The 21306-nt window shown below is 39.9% G+C and overlaps 2 protein-coding genes across 3 annotated transcripts in view; one reads left to right on the top strand and one right to left on the bottom strand.

Moving 5' to 3' along the window:
• Window positions 1-290: 290 nt before the first annotated feature.
• On the bottom strand, window positions 291-10514 carry thumpd3 (THUMP domain containing 3). Of its 2 annotated transcripts, none has more exons than XM_080461800.1 (10): window positions 10462-10514; window positions 9898-10187; window positions 9723-9800; window positions 8466-8885; window positions 7746-7876; window positions 5541-5610; window positions 4853-4968; window positions 4665-4769; window positions 3497-3620; window positions 291-1448 (listed from the first exon to the last, which is right to left on the bottom strand). In XM_080461800.1, exons 2-10 carry the CDS (start codon window positions 10120-10122, stop codon window positions 1257-1259), a joined length of 1461 nt encoding a protein of 486 aa, XP_080317926.1. In that variant the 5' UTR covers window positions 10123-10187; window positions 10462-10514; the 3' UTR covers window positions 291-1256. The 2 variants fall into 2 exon arrangements, with proteins under 2 accessions (XP_080317926.1, XP_080317927.1); XM_080461801.1 differs by having other exon boundaries at window positions 292-1448; window positions 9898-10136; window positions 10462-10490.
• An 8469-nt stretch (window positions 10515-18983) lies between these two features.
• The window catches only part of srgap3 (SLIT-ROBO Rho GTPase activating protein 3), a 53329-nt gene continuing 51006 nt past the window's right edge, over window positions 18984-21306 (top strand). Inside the window, exon 1 of the mRNA XM_080461996.1 lies at window positions 18984-19324. Within this exon, the coding sequence (XP_080318122.1) occupies window positions 19261-19324 (64 nt within the window). The 5' untranslated portion in view covers window positions 18984-19260. The remainder of the gene's footprint in view (window positions 19325-21306) is intronic.

Raw genomic sequence — 21306 nt, 5'->3', positions numbered from 1 at the left:
AACATTTATATGAAGTTACATTAAACGCTTGCACCATTCCTTATTTTTTAAATCCACATGCCACCCCTTCCTAATCTAATTATGTTACCCTCCCCTTGGCAATCAACTGGTAATAATTCCAGTCCTGTTGTTCTTTTCTGAACCTTTGAGATACCCGTTTTCATATTTTATTTCATAAGAATATTGAAAAGTTTACTTTTCATACCCTATATTGACAACCTGGGAAACAAACGAGCAGCAATAAGGCTGTTGATGCTGCTCCTTTTATACCATTAATAAATGATGGAGATACCAATTATTCACCTTTATTTTGAAAGTAGTTACCGAGCTACATCCATCATGCCTCACTAGTTTGCATTCTTTGGAGTTCTTATCTGCCTCGATATCCAGAACAAAGTTTTGCAAGAGGGTATTCATGTACTCTGCTCCCTTTGCCTGGAAATCTCTCTTCAAAAATCACCAAAATTAAAAGGAACACATCGCTACCGGGTTTAGTTAAACTTGTGTTAGTCTATTAGCCTTTGTTTCTAATGTTATTTTGGCCAGACCTTGCTTGTTTGATCTCAAGCACCTGCCTGGTAAAATCAAATTGTTATATATTATTTTAAGGTTCAAGCCGTTAATTGTATTTCATTTTCTTTATAAATATAGGATCTGGTTACAAAATGGCAAAAGTAGAATATCGGATCTTTTTTTAATCTAAAGTCACACTATATATCAAATATTAATATATTCCCTCTTGCGGCAGGAGATGAAATCTTCCAGGTTTAATGTTTTATCCCTGCAATAAATTGATTTTCACATTGTGGCTTGTCCTGTGACGGCGACTTGTCCAGGATGCAACTCGCCCTCGAAAAGATCCATGGATGACTAATTTACACCTTCGTAAGAGGCCTCTCCCCAGTGCAACATCTACCTGCATCACAGTTAATATTCACTAAAACAAACTTTCATGTTGCATGACTGAACCTTTATTGACCAGCCTGAAGGTCACATGAAGTGAAAACAAATCCCAGGGGATCTATGAAACGACTTTCAGTAGGTTTCTGAACAGCAATGACACAAATGAACAGTGTGGGAACCACAAACCTGATAAACACAGCCTTTGAACAGTTCTTAACCAATGCAAAATACAATAAAATTATAAAATAAAATAAAATACACATAAACTGCATTGGCATGCCTGAAGGAAGAACCTTAAAAAAAAAAGCTAACTTTGGTGAGACAATAAAGAGCAAATATTGGCGGCATGTAAACTAAGACGGCTCCTTATTGTCCATCTCGTCCCCTTGTGCGTTAACCAGTCCACGTGATTCATAGACATCCTCTGGAGTTTGGCCAATCAGACCTCCGGTCCGCTTAAGGAGGTAGACTCCGGCATGTAAACCCCCAACATTGACCCAAACAGTGTGCTGCTTCCTCCAAAGTCCCCCCATCCTCGAGATAGCCTGGAGAAAACATAAATCTTATGAGGGCAAACTAACAAGTGAGACATGTGTTTTATGTAAAACATGATCTTTGCTTAGACAAAATGCAGCCTTTAAAAGTCTGCTTCCGTGATGCAGTGACTGAGCAGAATTAAACTCGCATTAGTCAGACCATTGAGGGATTATTTAGAGATTATTTGGGGATGAATTGATATGACATGCAAGCTTTTAAGAGAAAGAGCAAGATTAGGTTGTTTAAAGTTTATAGAGGGCTGCATAAACATTAAAAAGTACCACTTTTACACAAGACCACCACTACACAATTACAAAAAACAAACCTAAGTAACCAAACATTGACTTTGATCCGCCTTAGCAGTCTATGCATGGAGAGCCAGTCAAATATTCCAATAGAAATATTTCAATTTTTATATTTTTTGTGACATCATTCACGTCCACATTGCTACTGTATAGTTAGGTAATAATTTCGATAAGCTGTGTTTGCCATTTTGAATTTAACTTGGCAGCACACCCTCGCCTCAGTGTCTCCATGAACCAGACAAAAGGTCAGAACTGCAGTCGGGCCGATAAATATCCCAACAACTATTGAACAGGCTGCTATAGATTTTCCAGACATGTCTGCACCCTAAAGGGGGAAACCCTGTGACTGTGGCGTTGGTGGTCTGGCGATTAGTTTGGCGCCATCATCAGGTCAAACTTACAACGTTCCCGCTGTAACTTAAGTCTCCGGTTGAGAAAGTATTTGGTATGAAACGATGACAAATGATAACGTTCACATTAAGACTAGTAAATGCTCGGTAAAGAAAGCTTTCAAGCTACAAATATTCTCACTAGTTTTTGCTGTGCTTTGTATTTAGACGCAAATAAAGACAACAAACTAAATGGATAATAAACGTTAGACCTGCCTCACACCAGCAGATTAATATTCCCACATTAGCGTATAGATGAGTCACAATGTTATGTAAACTTCTCACAAAAAGTACGAGATATTTGGCTGGAAAACTTAAAAAGTTAATGCTTCAGTGATATTATATTATTACATCATGAAATTAGTAAATTTAAATAGAAGCATGAAATGGTGATTTCAAAACTAAAGAAGTGGATTATTGTGCAGTGTGTGTGTGTGTTTTTTAATAGTGTCGTCAGCCAGCTGGGGAAGCACATGTTACCGATTACTACTGACTGGCCACAACCAGAAACAAATTGAAAACGTAACATTCATAGACTTACTGCATGGCAACAGGTTGTATATTTACACACAACATCGTACTCTATTTAGTCTGGACACGCCTCCTTGTCGCACCTAACGAGGTGTGTAGAAAGTAGAACAATAAAGGATAAATGGTGCCAAATCAAACCTGTATAACTGTGCTTGGGTGGAGCATGTTAAGTCTCTCTATCGTAGTACTGTCTGTACCGTACGCAGGATGTGTGTCGAAACGTCAGTGAGAGTCTGAGGCGATCAGGTGCAGCCGTGCAATCAGTAATTCAATACGAAAGTTACTGCGGTCAGTAGGTGCGTCTACATGTCCCTACCCTCTATTAAAATACCTGTTTAATAATGCATTAATACTCTGTTGTAACTGAGTTATTTAAATGAGAAATGCTGGTTAAGAATTGCAGTTCTTGATGGCCATACAGGATTAAAGTTAAATCTCCAAAATATTGGCGCCTTTTCTAACAGCTTCAACTGGATCTTGTTTTGTTTCTGGATCAGTGCGACAAAAGAACGAGCACGTTTTGGTTGCTTGTGATTGGCTCAACTGCAAACTGCTGCTTTTTAACATCGACTACGTTCTCCAGGAAGGGAGTTGCTCTACCTCTAACTGGAACTCTGACGAGTGTGGAGGCTGCCCACAACTGTGAATCCAGATTAACATTTGCATGAAGCAAGACGCAGCTTGTACACCTCTGGGAGATGACAGGCATGAGCTGGCACTCACTGTGAATTTTTTTCTTCTTCATTTTGAAGAAATGAGGCCTTATTTCTCAGGAAAAATTCAACCTTACCGGATTTAAGTTCCTGGCATCTCCTGAATCAACATGATTACCTTGGCAAAACATTTCTTGTCCTGGGTCAGGAGGATCGCCTTCCCTGAGCCTGGTCTGCACACACGGGCCATTTCTCTGAGGCATGATGGATACAGGTCCCAGTTCTTCTTCCTGGAGCCCATTCTTTTAACAATGACACACAAAAAACACAATCACATCTATAGGAAGAGTTCTGGTATATTGTTAAAACCAGGGCTCAACTAACCTAATCTAAGGAAAATCTTTTGAAATTTGCTTCATCTTCAGTTAAAAAAGGCTGAAACACTGAAAGTCTGTTGCTATATTTCAATCAGCTTATGTCGACATGCAAGAATAAACATTAGATAGTAGTACATCCAGATAATAGAAAGTTAATTTGCTTTTCTAGGTAACGACATAATTGCCAAAGTAACTTGTGGTTTGTCTCTCAGGATGTCTTGGTAACTCCAGATTAGTGTTGACAAAATAGACAGACAATCACTCACATTCTCATCTTTGGGCATTTTAGAGTCATTATTTAACATCAAATGCATCTCTTTGGACTGTGGGAGTAAACAAAAAAAAAAACCTGAATAAAAACCCAAGGATGCAAAGGGAGAACATGTGAACTCCACACAGAAATCTCTCCTCTAAGCCCAGCCTAGACTCGAACTGGGGGCTAGTATTAGCTACGACTCACTGAGGATAATATAGTATGTAATCATGTCATATATAGAAGTATATTTGTCAGTTCATATACTGATTGAACTACATTTGTGTGAATATTCTCTATGTAACAAAGTCCATTTTTACCTCGACAATGTGAGCTACTCAACTGTGGCCTGGTGAGCTAAACTCTAAACTTACACAAAGGGTTTATGTGTTCTTTAACATTTTTTAATATTTTGTAATACAATAGCACAAAAACACACAGACGGAGAACCACACCCACTCACATTCACCCCTAAAGGCATTTGAGGGTCACCAATTAACCTCACTTGCATGTTTATAAACTAGGGTGACTGTATATCCAGAGAACACGCAAACTCCTCACATAATAGGCTGGATTTGAACCCTCGACTGTGCAAAGAGAACACTTCGCACTCCACCGCCGTGAGGCCAGTGAACCGTCATGGGCCTGTAGAATTTGCTGTGAGTTTGAGCAACCCCTCAGTGCATCTATAGAGTATGTCAGCGCTGCTACATTACCTCTTTCCAAAGGGCATGTCAGTGATGATGATGTCTACAGAGCTCGTCTTTATGGGCAACTTGCACAGATCCCACTGCACAGTGTCAATCGGCAGGCCAGGTGTGCTGTTCAAACCCAAAGAGTTGACGACATGATGATGATCATCAGCAGCATGAAGACCAGTTCCTCGTCGGCTGGCCACGCTTACCTGCCCTTGTCTGCTCGCCGTTTCTGGATGTGACATACATTGTTGACTGTGCGGTTCACTGCCATGTCATTGTTGTCCCCGGCAATGTAGAAGGAGCTGTTAAATTCGATGGCACCCTGGAGAAGAAGAACAATTTGTATATTATTGCTCGCTCTTCTGCTCATTGGTTAGTAAGTTTAGTTTGGTAATTTCCTGCTGCAGCTGCATTTAGGTTATATAGGCTGTGTGTATATATATATATATATATATATATATATATATATATATATATATATATATATATATATATATATATATTATGAGCAGGCCCAGAGAGGAGAAGCATCAGACATAAATTACAAGCTTTAGTGCTGCTGAAACTTGGCGGAAAAATGTTGATTTTCTGGAAGCTTCAAGATGCAGCCTAATGTTGTGATTACAGCTCAACAGATGCGAGATAACTTCAAGGAAGCACACATGATATTTTTGGCAGCAATTACTCAAATTGTCATGAGAATTTACATGTTAACAGGTACAAGCAGGTCAGGTGAAGTTTGAACTCTGCTACCTCCCTGTATTCTCCGAGGGTCCGGACGATCCCATGGCTTGTAATGCCTGTGCAGATCGTTTCAGTGTGATGATGAACATCACATCACTGTTTACCACTAAGAAGATACATTCATCCAACAAATTCAACATCGAGTCTCACCTCCAGAGGTATAGCTCCAGTCCCACACATAGGATCAAGTATGATATCAGCTGGCTGCGGTTTACACAACCTGGTAAAAGTGAACACACCATGACTGTAACTTTCAAGCAAACACACTTTTGAACACATTTCATGTCAATCAACAGCTGCCAGCATTTATGCTCAATTCTCCTCCAACATTTCTATCACCTGCACTGTTTTCCCTTTCTGCAGTGCTGACACTGACATCACTGTAATGATGCATTCATTTCAGTTTTATTGGTCTAGACACATGTGAAAACATGCTTAAATGAGTGCTGCTCTAACTCGCACACACTTTGTCAACACTCTCTGTCAGGTAGATCTTATTAAAAACTTCCTATTTACTTTTTATCATCAAACAACATTTGTTTAACGTTTACCTCTTAAGTCAATTTTCACATTTCAAAATCCGGAAAAGCCATTGTTTGACAGCAGCTAAAAAGATCATGGGACCACAATCTCAGTGAGCGGTTTTATTATTTACATAGATTAAGTCAGAAAAAAAACACACATTATAATCTGACTTTCACAGTCAACATAATGTTGAGTTATTTTTAGATATTTAGCATTGTTTTTATTTGATACATAATTTTCAGCCACCAGTAGACACTAAACAGATGGAATATTTCATATATGTGGCTGAAGTAACATTTCAGCCACATTATTGACACTGCCATGTGTTGCTCTGTTCATCTATGGGAATTAACACAAGTATCTGTACTGAAATGTGTCAAGAAATACCTCAAAAGTTTATTCTGGATAGAATACTGACTGAACTGAAAGTTTAACTTTAACAAGACCTGACAGGAGGAGTTTGAGGGACATGACGTTTTCACAGAGGTGTAGCTTCTGTTGTTTTTACGTACACCACGTCTGAACCGCCTACTTAAGTAATGACTCAGAAGTGTTGGAGCTAATTATTAGCATTACTGATGGGAGTTAAAAACCAGCGTGCCATCCCAGCCATTTATTGTTTTTAAATCATCTTGGTGCTATTATTATTTGTATTGTCGAAATAGCTTTTAAACTTAACTGAGGCGCCAGATATCTGGCAATACCGTTGCTGATGAATCTGATGGCTCAGTCAGTGTAACTAGAAAGTCCTAACCCTGTGAATGCACTTATTGACAAATATTCAATATAACTCCATAATATTAACTGCTCAAAACACATTGTGACTGTCATAACTGGTGCTCGGACACCACTGGGAGTGAGTTTGGATTCAGTGTCTTCAAACCACCAAAGTGGACAACAGGAGATCCTTCTTGTAGCCAAAAGACTTGATAACTCCTCCATGTAAATAATGTTGGCTGTCATGGAAATGACAGATGCCCACTAATTCCTGACTCAATCTTATGACACAAGCTGAATCATGATCGGTGTCTTTGCCAGTTATCAAGCTGCTGTATCCACAAGTGGGAAAAAAACAACAACTCACTTTTTAGATGTGTGGCATTGTGCTGTTTGATAACCTGCACATTTTAAGGTGGCCTTTTAATGATTTCAGCCTAATGCCGTACTCACGCGGGATTAGTATTCTCTCTGTACCAATGGTAATTTGTGGATTCCCCCTCTACGTCTGTGTTTTTTGCAGTGCATTCGCACGGGATAAGCAAACTCTGTATTTATTGACATTACAGCCCGGATATGATGTCACATCTGTGCATGTCGCAACACCCGCTGTCGTCATGTGGTATGTAGTCGTCATGGCAACAGTAAACATGTCAACGCTGCAACGTAACTTCAGCACAGTGAGCGAGAGATATGTGTAGAAAAAACACGTCCTGCCGTCATCCTTCTAAATATCGCCCAACATTTCCCTCTTCTTCTTGGTCTCATTTTGCCATTTCTTCAAATGGTTCATAGGCCTGTTGTGTATCAACCTACTCCTTTTCTACTCAAATGTATGAATATTTAGGCTTTTCGTATACATAGAGAGATTAAGAGCTGTATCGTGATTATCCAAATTTTTACTTAAAAATAAAAAAGCTCAATCATCCGTCAAACATATTTCTTGTCTGTGAAGTCAATAACAATACTGTAAATTTTGAGAAAAACAGGAGGCAAAGTTCAGAGTTGATACTTGAGTTTCACTGTCAATACAAAGATTTGCTGGAATGATTGTTGGTAGATGTTTGTGGTAGAAAATACAATGCGACTGCAACATTATGAATACGGAGTTACCTGAGCATGCCATAGCACAAGGTGGAGCGCAGGGTGGTGGGTCCAAAGTGACTGATGTTTCTCCTGTGCAGACTCTCCTCAGTGAGAGCAATCCCTATCACCACCTCTACGTTATGGATGTTTAGTAGGACCTGCAGGGGAATATCAGGAATCATCCATTATTAGTGAAACATGCAACACATTTTAATAATGATTCGCTGAAGTGACAGAACAGAAATGCAATTGTTTTAATCATGGATTCATGTTTTTCCTTATATGTTGAGAGACTGTATGATAACTGATATTTATGGTTTATGTGCAAAACGTAGATGGAATAAAACTGAAAGTTCTTTACATAAAGTCGAGCCAGGTTATTGTCGGTTTTCAATTAGAAAAATTATTTTGTTAAGACTTGCATTGTGATGAGTGAAAACGCATCGTTAATTTTATATTTAACTTTAAAACAATTGAGAGATGCATGTGTATTACTTGAGCAACATTCCCATCATGATAGGCCTCCATCCCTCGTTCACAATGTACTTTCCAACTAGTCACATCAAAGCTGAAAGTGCTATTAATGTTAAAAGGGACTCACTAAAGTGGTTAGTCTTTCTTTTGTTAACGCCCTACAAACAACATATTAGCTCACACCATGCAAGATTATCAGAACCTCCAGAGTTGTTTTTGGCCTGTGCGATGTTATTCACATTACATTAGTGCCTCCTGAACAAGCACGCCTACCTCAATGTCAAACTTCGTCATGTCTGCTTTCCACTGGAAAAATTCCTGTACGGCTCCACCAAAGTCTCTGGCTGCCTCATTAGAGGAAAAGCTGTGTTTGTCACCGGCCCTGTTACACGTCACACGGAACTTGATGAGCTTGGCCTCGGGTGCTGCCTTCTGCGTGTCCGGTTCACAGGCGCCTGATTCAGGCACGCTGTCTGTCTTCGTGAGGCCTTCGTCAGCAGTCGCCCCCGGATGTTGTTCTTGTTCGTCAGTGTCGGCGACAGCTGACTCGCTGGCCTCACCGTTGGGTTTTGCTTTCCCTCCTCTACGGTGGCCTTTCTTCTTCTTCAGGGCTCTATTTAGCTTCCACACCTGGAGGGCATTCGTCCAGGGGAGTTTGGAGGCAAGTTGCTGTAACTCCTCCAGTGTCTCCTCCTGTACAAAAACACCCCAATACACACAAGGGTTACAGTGACATGCATATAGAATGTTGTTTTTCAAAAACTCAAGAGGAATTGGGAAAACCTGGACTTTGCAGAAAATGTCATTTCATTCATTGAAACAGTACGAGTCAACTGTGAAAATGTATTTCTGATTGATGCATCCTGTCATCACATTGTCATCAGTAGTCTCCAAAACTAAAATGACAGTCAATACAATGAGCAACAACAGGTTTCGGAGTCACTACCAAAGTTAAATTCTTCCCATTTAGCCAACATAGTTCCCTTACTGTTGTGATGTGACAGCAAAGAGAGAAAACCGGTTTGTTTACTGACTTCCCAAGTTAGTTCATATGGAAGATGGCCCCACAGATGAACACAATATTATCAATTAGTGCAATAATAACATTGAGTATTTTATAGTATGATTTGCGACAAATAGAAAAACTTAATTCTATGATGTTTATGTCTTTGTGCTTTGAGATTTGTTCTTAATAATCTTACTGCTAACCTACACCAGCTGTGACTGTTTTTTTCCAATCACATGTGCCTTTGCAGTTGCAGAGAAAGGAAATGACATGACTTGATTCTAATTGGCTTTCTTGTTTCTAACTTCTGCTCAGTGGCCACTATTTATGAAATATTTAAGGCTGCCAACTAAAATATTTCTAAATGGTTAATGGGACAAATGTAGTTAATTGATTTTTCAGCCAGTATATTGTGGATGCTGATATCAATATATGTACTTGTCATTTACTGTACAGCCTGAATGAGGGTCACATTGTGAATGCTCTCAGTTTGTAGATGTGAACTCACTAACACAAGGTCTTACCTTTGAATCTTTAAACTGGTAATGATCATATTCCTCAACCACGACAAACAGGTTGTCGACGGACTTCAGAAGATGGACCTGCAGACAGACAGAAAGACAGATGCAGGTTTTAATGGAAACTCTTAAGATTCCACATCAACAGCAACTTCACCTGGATGCAGCTGCACATTCTCACCTGGAAAAGCTTGTCGGTAGTTATTGGGAAGTAAATGCGGCCGCGGTCTTTGCTGATTCGTGCATCTACCCCGATCTTCTCCTTCACCTCCTCTGCTGCGGTCTGTTCAAAGCCCGTGGGCACGGTGGCTCCCACGGTGACACTGATGATTTCTTCCCCGATGGCCTCCAGCTCGACGGGAGGACACGTGCCCGGCTCTGCGGCTTCATCCCCGGGGGAAGACATGCTGGACGTGCGGGCTGAGGGCAGGTGTGGCCGGGGAACAGGTGAGAAAAAGCTCTGCAGGTCACCTGGGAGAGAATATTCAAACTGTCAACTCTGTGTATTAAATAAAGGTCCACGTTGAGAATCTGGACACTGAATGAACCTCTGCTGTCAGTGCAGATGCTAACGTTAGCTTGAAGGAGCTAAAAAGTTGTTGACAGTGTGACGTCAGTCTGTGTTTCGGTTTTTGAACTGAACGTCTCCCACACATTCATGAGTATTTACACACTGAGCCGCCCGGTGCACGTATAACAGATCATTACAGTTTTATGAATCAATGCGGCTAACTGTGGGACCAACCTGTCACACACGAGGCGACAACAAGCTTCCTTCCTACAGCCGACTTCCGGTTCAGGACTTTCACAGTCAAAGCATCACCTCCTGAAAGCTGTTATGAAACAAGATTATTATTATTATTATTAAAATGTTAAAGTTACAGTATTTAAAATCTGATACTTTCAGAGAACATATCTAACGCATTGGAAGTTATTCTATGTTAAATGGGCGATGAATAAAGAATACTTGGATAACAGGTTTATAAAACGACATTGATGAGATAGATTGGTGTGATGCTTGTCTAAAAGCAAACAAATTAACAATAAACACAAGGTTTCATCTACTGCAATACAAATTGTCGATGAGAATTTACAGAACCCCTGTTAAACGCCACCATATGTCTGTCAACACCCTGGATGTATGAAATAAACCTTTATTCTATTGTCTGAGGAAATGTGATAGGGTCCAACATTTTTCGAAAAAGATCATACAACGTTTGTCAGAGATATTTCATCCCAAGATGCAATGATAAACTATGTGTGCTCGGGAATATTTTTCCAAAAACTATATACAAAACAGTATAAAGTTCTGGACTTTGAGAGCTATTGCACATTGTTGGAAGAGTATGTGTAGAGGAAACTTTCCATCAGCATCAGACTTGAAAGGCTGACGTACATTGCCAAAGGCAAACCAAAGGATTTTTTTCTTTTCTTTTCTTTTCTTTTTTTTTTAAACTTTGGCAACTATACATGAACATCATTGATGATGAAAACATTATGAGCTGAGACACATCCTTATCTTCTCAATAACATCAATAAATAGGCAACAATTGTGAAAAATATATACTAATTCATAATTATTCACTGCTCATATCTCAGACATAATCGAATACAAACAACATTTTGAATATTAATGCAAGACCATTTATTTGACCGATAGCTGGAGTTTCAAATTAGGTAAAGTCTTTCTTTATTAATATTTGTTGTATGGTGTGTCAGACATTTACATTCAAACTGTTTAACTGTAATGCTATACTGCTGGGAATTATGCAGTATGTGGCTTTGTTAAAATATGAAAGGCATTCCCTTGAGGAAATTCCCTCTCTAAATGATAAGTATGTATGGGCTTAGTGCTTGTTTTATTTTGAAAGTCTAAACCAATAGCAGGAAATCTGTGTATTGTAGACTGGATATCGGATGATCATGAGTGGACCTCCAATCTTTCACAGGGAAAACTTCCGGGTATATTTTACCATAAGAAATAGACAGGGGGCGCCAGAGCATAAAGTTAGGACTTTACGCGCACGAAACAAAAGGGGCAGAATGAGAAAGGCTGACACATACATTGTGATCTTCAAACGCCACAGTCATACACTGAAGCTGTCTTCAAAATCAGACTCGAGGTTATCAAAGAATCAGTTCCTAAATCCAGTCAGTACAAAGACTAAAAAATAAAAATAATATTTCTGTCACTGTCCTCGTGAATTTACGTCACGTGGCATTAATTTCCACCAGGGAATAATAGTGAATTCTGATGATTAATGATAGTTTATAATTCATGCTTTAGTTGACAGAGAAGGAAATAGTTTCCGTGTATTTAGGTGATATATATTGTTCATGTGACAGTGTGGTCAGATACAATTTCATTGATTGTTACAATAAAAATTATTCTCCGGTCTCATGACCACTGCTCACATCTCAGACCTCATCCTCTACAGTCAGCCTCCATCTTCTCCAGCCATTAATCTTGTGTGATTGATGGACTTCATACAGTGGGTGATAATAAGAATAAATGCCATCCCAGTTGTTCCACATTTCCTGTCTGTGATTAATTGAGTCTCAGGGCAGTGGCCAGTCAAAGATAATATCCACGCCCTTTTCACAAACCCTTTCCTTTTCTGTCATTGTCTTTAGGAACAAAGGGCTTCATAAATCCTACTTCGCTGTTTATCTGTGGAACTTACAATAGAAAGACGAGCGGTTGCATGCTGTACTCATTGAAAATGTTTTGTTGATCTCTAAGTTCTTCTTCCAGGTCAAATGATGAGTCAGTGTGAAGTTTTAGGGACAAGTGGGCGTTTGTTCATCTCAAGGAACAAAAAGTCCGACACAGCAGACGTCCAGTCAGTGTTACAAAGTACAGTCAGTGGAAAGAATTTTTCTGAACCTGTTTTTGTTATTAAGACAGTGGCAAAGACAAATCTGTGCACAAATAACTTGGATAACGATGCGATATTTTTGTGTTAGCCGAGCACTACACAAACCTGACGAGATGCTCCCTTTCTCAGCTGCAAGAACATGCAACCTAAAGGAAAGGCATGAAACCCGAAAGAAAGATTTGCAAGAAGGGAATATTATCAGAGCAAGCATGTGAAATCCTGTGGGATTATTATTTTTTTTTTACCAAGCTTCTCTCCTGATGTTGAGAGAATCCTTGCTGTGATTATTCTTCAGATCCTTTTATTTGGCACCACATTTCCTGATGTAACAGGAATATGGACCTACTTGTTGGTAGAAGACAATCCAGTGCACAGATCATGAAGTGCTTGATGACTGAAATATAATAGTGTAAGTCTAAATCAAGACATGACTCCTGAACCATTTTACTAATGTTAAAAAAAAGGTCTCCTGTAATGATAAATAAATGTATCATATTTGATCCTGTGACATCATGTGAACAAACCATGTAAAACAGACAGATTACACCTCTATGATGTTGGAAAACTTTAGGTTTCAAGACTAGTTTTAGACATCAATGCTTGTAAATGACGTTGGAAAGTGTGGCAGTTTATTTTGAGGATTACAGTTTATTTCATTGGAATACTATGTATTACACATGTACCTAGATATTTGTATTGGATTGTGTAGTCAAAGACTATTCCTGCTGCTTTTCTAGTGTTAAACCTGAAATGGTAGAATTACTGCCACAAAATCACAAAAACTGCAAAGTGCCTTCATGTAGCGAAATCCAGTACAAAAAACTGTATGGTGTACACCTTGTAAAATGTGAATATCAAATACTCGCTAATGTTGTTCTGATAGAAAATGTGAATATTCATGATTATAACACATTTAACATGAGACATTGATGACTCCCATCGTAAAAGGCTGCATTGTCGTGGTTAAAAATCTCCCCTCACAACAAGAAGACTCCAGCTCAATTCTCAGCTTAAAGGCCTGTTTAGGTGCACTTAACTATGCACATTTCCTCTTAAGTTACTCTGGTATCCTTCCACTGATGTGGGCATGGAAAGTGTTCACTAAATAAAGGCTCTTTTGATGCAGGTGTGACTGTGTTTGTGTGGTTATTTCTGTGTTTGCCTTCACCCATTGTCAGCTTGGATCAACTCCAGCCCCGCCATGACACTTTCATTAATAAAGCAATAATTCAAAAGAACTTAAATCACTAAACTATACGGCGGCATTGCCTCAATTGGCAGAGCGGTCATCGACCAATCGGAATCTTGTAGGTTCGATTCCCATTTCCACCTGTCCACATGCCAAAGTGTCCCAGAGCAAGTCACTGAACCCCAACTTGCTTCCAATGGGTTGCTCACGCAGCTGAAAAAGCGCTATGTAAGTGAAGTCCATTTTATTTAAAATGTGGTCATAGCTACACTGCCACATTCACCAGTAGACAGTGCATGTCTGATAAAACTGAAGCTTAATATCCAAACAAATCCAATATTCTGATCCAGAAACTTTCATCCTCAACTCCTATTAAAGAAGTTGAAGTGGCGCCTCTTAGGAATACCTGCAGGACTGGGTGCATTTTGAATAGATGGACTTATGGATTGGCAAGGCAGTTTAATAAATCTTCACATTTTTATTCCACACTACCTACTTTTTTAATATGTTTTTTTAATACACTATAGTTTAGGTATTTTTAAAAAACTGAGCAGAGATGTCTGAGCATCTGACATCTGTCTGAGCAGCAGACCAGCATGTTTTTAAGGATTTAAATGAATCTCTAATCATTGAGCACCACAGAGGAATAATAACAACCCATTCTTCTTGATCAGCCATCCAAGAGCAAAAAGATATTCAAACCATGCAGCGCAACATCTCCAGAGACATCTTACATGTGCTGTCACTTTTGCTCGGACTGTGCCGTCGAAATTCCAAATACAATTTTAAAACTGTACAGTAGAGGATGACCTGCAGGATGTGGCGAGACTGGCAAAGGGACACAAACACACAACTACTCCTTCAAAGATATATACAGGCCAACTGTAATCTGCAAAGAAATAAAATAGAACTACTTCATTAGTAGTGGTAGAGCATGTTTGCACAACCAAACAACCTGAACTATATACAACGAGCGAGAGAAGAGTAACCTTTTACCTACTTCTCTGTGGTAAACACAAACAGGCACAATCCACCGTGCTGTCACTGCAGCCCCGTCTCAGTTGGTGTGTCACGACTGAAGTGCCAGCTCTCTCATGGCTTCACTCCTCAGATGTGTAGGTGACAAGTAAGGTCTGGGGGAAAAAACAACTTCAGCTCACAGCCAAACTGTTGCAGTAAAACTCAGAAAAGATTCTAACCCCTTTTAGTTTCTCTTTAATGGGCTCATTGAACGCAGACATAGACACAAACACCAACACCTACACACAAACACTGCTAAAGGGCATGTGACGCTCTTTAGAGACTTTCAGTCTTGTGAAAAGGATTCCGCCTGCATATGGCATTTCACTTGAGAAGACTTACAAAGAATGCAAATCTGATTTTTTTTTGTTTTGTTTAGTTATAGGGTAGATGAGGCTGGATATCTCAATACCTGTTTAATTTATTTCTCAAGACAAAATAAATCACATTAATCAATTTGGTTGAATTATAAACAACATGAATAATGTTGAATTCCAAAAACAAATCATTACCAACAACCTTTTAAAGGTTTTTCTGCGACTGAGAAGGTGTTCATAATCTAAGTATAAGTATAAAGATATGATCTTTTGTTATCGCATGAATGAAACAGGTTTCACAGTAATTTGGTATTTGCGTGTATTATGGTATTGAGTTGCACAAAAGGATATTTTTCTTATATCTTCTGTAATAATTGTTGAATTAGGTGCATGCAGGGTGACTGACTTACTGTTCCGCCTAATCTGTGCTGCATAATACCTTCATATTTCATTGTCTTTTAAATTGGTGTCAGTGCCAGCATACTAATTAGAATCTCTGGATGACTGTGAATGTTTCAAGCAGATAAAAATAATATTTTTTTATCAACTAATTTCACAGGCTAAAACAGACTTCCAAAATATTAAATCCTGTCAGCCAAAAATCTGAAACTAATAGCACCATGCACGCTAGATGTATGATATCCTCATTAATGACTGATGAATCAATCACTTAGCGTTAACAGGGATCAATTATAAGCCTGCTTTAACAACAGGAGAGCGATTTGATAGATTAAGAAATATTGTTGCACTTGTTACAATAGTGGCAGGGCTTACATCAAAACTCTGTCATAAATTTCTTTCCACCTGTCAGCTCGAAATAGACATTGACGCCTGGAAGGTGCTGGTGCGAATAAAATAGCGAGATCCTCTCCGGCGTGCTGCATGCAGGCGTGCGCCGCCTCATTGTGAGTCAGGTCCGATCTGAGCTGAGAACAGCGAAGGTGGCAGACAAGATTTCTGGACTGTGTGAAGCATCCAGAAGAGAGTATCTGTCACAAGAGACACGGTTTCTGTCAACACAATGCTTAAGGAAGGCTTCTCCTCCTCATGACATGAATTTAAATCCTCCACTCAATGTAAAGAATATAATATTGCGATCAGGTAGGCGGGAGTAGATGTACGTGATTTATTTCAATAAAAAACAGAAGAAATACAAGCCAACCTTTCTGAAAATAGCATCTGCTTTGCAGTCATGTTTTTTTTTTTTAAATATGTATTGATTCTGCTCAACTAATGTTTTGAAAGTAGCAAAGAAGTAATGCTTCCTGTGTACAGTTTATTCTCGTCTTTATGGATTTTCTTTTTCTCTTTTCTTCATATCTTCTACAAAGAAGGCAAAGCACGTTGCTGTGATTAATGCCATTGTTACTGTCACACCACAGGCACATTTATCATTTCTCTTAGTGAGAACAGGTGGAGTGACAGTGCATACAGCAAAAGCAAGAACATGTCAGTTGACAACTAACGAAGAAGGTGCAATTTCATTTTGTGAGGCCATGGCTTCAGGGGCACTCTCGCCTCATATTGAACAGGTCTCCCGGTCCAACCTGGGTTTGGAGGGGTAGGTTTCCTCCAGTGCATGCCAATTCATACTCCACGTTTCCTCCCACCATCTGAAAACATACATTTGAGTTGAACTCATCAATAAATTTCAATTCAGTGTGTAACTGTGAGTGTGTGTGGTTGTCTGTCTCTGTGTGTGCTCTATGACGGTCTGGCAACCGACCCAAGGTGTACCCTACCTCCATCCACGGTCGGCCCTCGGTATTGATAATGTATAGATGGAAGGTAATGACTTGTGTGCATTTGCATGTAAAACAGCAGCTCCCTCTTTGATTGGATATTAAATCACTGGTGTAGGAGAAGCTTGTAAGTTATTGAAGGCGAACCAGTTCTTCACCATCCACCAGGCTTCTCACTTTTCCAAGGATTGTCCCCTGAGATGTGCTACACTGTGTGTGTGTGTGTGTGTGTGTGTGTGTGTGTGTGTGTGTGTGTGTGTGTGTGTGTGTGTGTGTGTGTGTGTGTGTGTGCGCACACACGTGTGTGTCAAACTCCAAATGTCAAGCAACGCTGACATGAGGATGTATGGAGAAGGAGAAAAGTAGAGAAGCTCAGCGCATCAAAGGTCTCCCACTAGTCTAAAGCCCAAAGCTGGTCCAGGCCAGCACTCAGCATCATTTTGATCCAGTAGGAAAGCTTGAGCCTAATTATGAAAGTAGAAAATGTGGGAGCATGCTGAACTGCAACTGTAATAACTTCCAGTACTCAAAGAAAAGCTGGGTTATTATGGTTATTACTGCTCTGTAAGTAGTGACGGAGCCTGGTTGGTATGAACTTGGAATTATGATTGGAATGTTTTGCATCCTCCTGTTGATTTTACAGAGGGAAACCAATATGGAACGTAAGATCTGTGTGGCTCGTTCATCAATCACCTGTTGTTAATGAAAGTGGACAGATGTGACAAAAACACAGGAGCTGGTATTTGATTGAAAGCAATTACTGTTGGTCTCTCTATACGGCTCCACAAGTAAACTTGTGCTTTATTGTTCAGACTTGTACAAAGATTCATGGTCAAAGAGACGACGTGCTGATGCAGCGCATGTTTGAATGGTCACTCTTGAGAGGAGCAGAAAATTGTAGCAGCATACTGAGTAAATGATCTTCTGTCCTCTGGTAGAAGATCCAGTGGTTGAGAGTGCAGACTGAAGATGCTTTATACTGCCCCTCTCTCCATGAACATCCTCCACAAAATGATCATGGCTGTTTGATTTGACTAGTTTTTGAGTCAAATCCACTTGTTTTGACGATAGTAACGTTTTACATTTGGGGCCCAATGTACTCAAAGGATTAATTAAGCAGTTTTTATTGCATATCAAAAAGATGTAAAGATTATCATGAGCATATTGAGTTTCTCTTTGTTAAATGGTTCACCCTAATACATGTTGTTCAGATAATATGATTAAAAGGGATTTAATCTACTTAATCTGAATAGATCGACATGTGTGATATGATTAAATTCCATTAACTCAACAAATTATTTTTGTAAGTGTCATTTTAATGCAATTCATGACATGCACTTTATAATATTGGTGCCACAGCTTTTTTTGTACACAAACTGCACAATTTTTGCTAAAATGTTCTTATGTACATGCGTACTATTTGAAATGTTTTGAATTCGCTTGCAGTGACTGCACGTTCTGCTGAGCTATTCTAATATGGACTGAATGTGTTATTAAAGAATATATTTAGCATTTGCACCTTCCCAAATTGAATTTCCACAATAAAGTGCATCGTGTTGTATTGAAAAGTTGTATGTGACTGCATCTCTAACTTGAGAAAATATTTTACCTTTTTTTTTGTTTTGTTACATTTGTTACCTCCAATTACCAGACAACTGTGAATTTGCAATTCAATAAAAAAGTAATGTTGGCTGAGGGTGGAACTAGACAGCTGTGGTTAGTTAAAGTCCTCTGAAGTGATGGAGAGTGGTCTGTGAGGGGGGGGGGGCGGACGGGTGGAGGGGGTTTGACAATGTGAGGAGCCTCACGTGACACTCTTTTAAAATTCCTGTTTCCCTGCAGCGCAATTTGTCAGAGTCTGAATTGTGTGCGGTTTCCTCACCCCCCGTATACGCATGCCTGCTCGTCTTTTTTTTCTTGCGGGCACAGGACGCACGAGGACGATCTGGACTGCTTGAAACCTTCAAGCGTCGCTCTGCCGCCTTCATCATGTTGTTGTCTTAGTTTTGCGTCCGTTTCTGTCTTTGATTCTCCCCGCGAGACCTCTTTCACTTGACTGGTACCAGAAGGAGACGGAGGAGGAAGAGGAGGAGGAAGAAGAAGAGGACTCCTGCCCCAGAGAGCACAGTCTGAAAGAGAAGAATGCAACACGGGACTGACGCTCAAGTCTTCGCCCCGCACTGATTTGAACGAGAAAGGAGATTTTGAAGTGAGCAGAGCAGCGTTTTGGTCATTGTTGCTACTGGAGAGAAAGACCCGGAGGAAAAAAAAAAAAAAGAAGAAGAAGAAAAAAAAAAAAGGAGGCTCGCGCTGCAGGCTTGCAAGTCGGAGATCGAACCTACAGACCCGAGAGCGAGTCCTCGTCCAACGGGGTCTCACCCTGCAAGCACAGGAGCCATGTCATCCACCAGATACAAGAAGGATAAGGAGATCATCGCGGAATACGAGACCCAAGTGAAAGGTGCGGCGTGGATCTGGGGTTTGTGTGCGCGGTGCGCGCATTGTCTGTGCAGAGCTCGTCCGTTGGTCACATCTTGTGTTTTCATTTCACTCCTGCTTTTTTTTTTTTTTCCTTCCTCTTAACAATAGGTTAAAGGGAATTCACTGATGTGTGAGTGTTCCGTGGTGAAACAGAGCCACAGCAGTGTGAGACTCGCTCCTTCAGATGACAAGTAAACCGTGACAGTCAATTCAATGACACGACCCCCCCCCCTCTTTTTTTAATTCCCACGTTTTCTTCTTTTCCTCCTTTGCAAAGTCTATCGCTTCACAAATTCATCGGCAGCCGATGGAATTTCTTGCCTGCTGATTGTTCATTTGTCACGGTGTGGTTGCAGGGCTGTGCTTCTCCAGGCTTTGTTGCTGGGTAAGATGATCAGTGTTGAAAACAGTGCAGGATGGAGGTCTGCCTGCTTTATTGCCCCTCGTTCTTTCATACAGTGGGGCCCGATTTGGCTTGTTGTGGCAGTCAGGGGGAGATGCAAAAGACATATATCTTGCACTCAGTGTTTATTAGCTTTCCATGTGCTAAATTGTACATTTTTATTGAAGTTCCACTCATATATGGCAACATGGATAATAGTCAGAGTTAATTATTTGATTGAATGAGGAGTCTAATACTGTGTGTGTGTGTGTGTGTGTGTGTGTGTGTGTGTGTGTGTGTGTGTGTGTGTGTGTGTGTGTGTGTGTGTGTGTGTGTGTGTGTGTGTGTATGTGTGTGTGTGTGTGTCATCTTTATATGTCAGCTGGAAGCCAGACTATATATTGCATATTTTTGTTTAGAATGATTTTTTTGTTTTTTTTAACATACATTTGTGAGCCTAATATACTATACAAAATGTGAAAGGTACTCTAGATTAAATTATTTTCTGATGAGTTTTGTTAAAACGATGAGAAAACAACACAGATGGTTCTGGTGAAGAGGGAACAATTTACCAAAGCCGGGTTGGATTCAGTCTCAAGGTCTTGGCTGATTACCAGCTCAGTGCCTGTGGTTTTACTTTGGTTGACTCCGTGGGATTTTAGCAGATCACCCTTTACTTCACATAGCAGCCATTGGATGCTGGATGTTTCAGATGTGCAAATTATTGGACACAAAAGACATTCCTGTTTGTGTGGACATTCATTAGATTTTAGTTTTTAATTAGAAAACATTCCCCTCCTTGTGTTTGGGGGCTTGTCAGTGTGCCAGGGCTCATCTAATTCACTTGCACTCCACTTTACTCCAGGCTTTTTTTTTCTTCTTGTTATTCAGTCATCATTTATTCAGCTTAGATCTCACTGTGTCATGTGAGAGTAGCTCTGATTTCAAATTTGAAGCTCTGTCTGGTGCCTCTTTGCATTAGATTGGGTCATTTAGTTGTGTGAGGAAGAAGGATGATAATTTATGGAGAATGGCGCCTAGTTCTCATTCACAGCTGGTGTGTGGCACAGCCTACAGACACAGAAGACTCTGGACTTGACATCCGCCACCTCAAAACAATGGCAATGTTCTGACTTAAACCAGGCAGTCAGTAAATGGTAATGAAATTCAGATTGGAAATTGCACCTGTCTCATTCTGAGTTATTGCATTGTGGTTAATGTGTACATGGCAGAAGAGGCCAAATCATCAGTGTGCCATTGATTTGGTCATAACAAGATGGAAGACTTGCTTTATTATGCATGAGGACTAATATCCATATGACAAAATAGGAAATACTTGGTTTCACCAAGTATTAATAACAAAGAAGATTTATTTTTCATGCATCGATATTGCCATTAAATAAAGATTTATGTCCCCTGTTACAGTGTTCTGGTAAACCACTGTCTTCAATGAATTCCTGACAATCCCTGAGAGTGGCTGCTAAAGCCAGGGACTCTGAAGGACCCTTGGAGATGTTGTTCACTTCATTCAAGCTGCTCAGCTGCTGGATTTTTGCATTAGCATGTCAATAGTGAGGATC

Source organism: Lipophrys pholis (genome assembly GCF_963383615.2).
Source record: "Lipophrys pholis genome assembly, chromosome: 4".
In the NCBI taxonomy this organism is placed as follows: Eukaryota; Metazoa; Chordata; class Actinopteri; order Blenniiformes; family Blenniidae; genus Lipophrys; species Lipophrys pholis.
The sequence above is the reverse complement of the archived record's forward strand: the minus strand, read 5'-3'. Positions and strand labels throughout refer to the sequence as shown.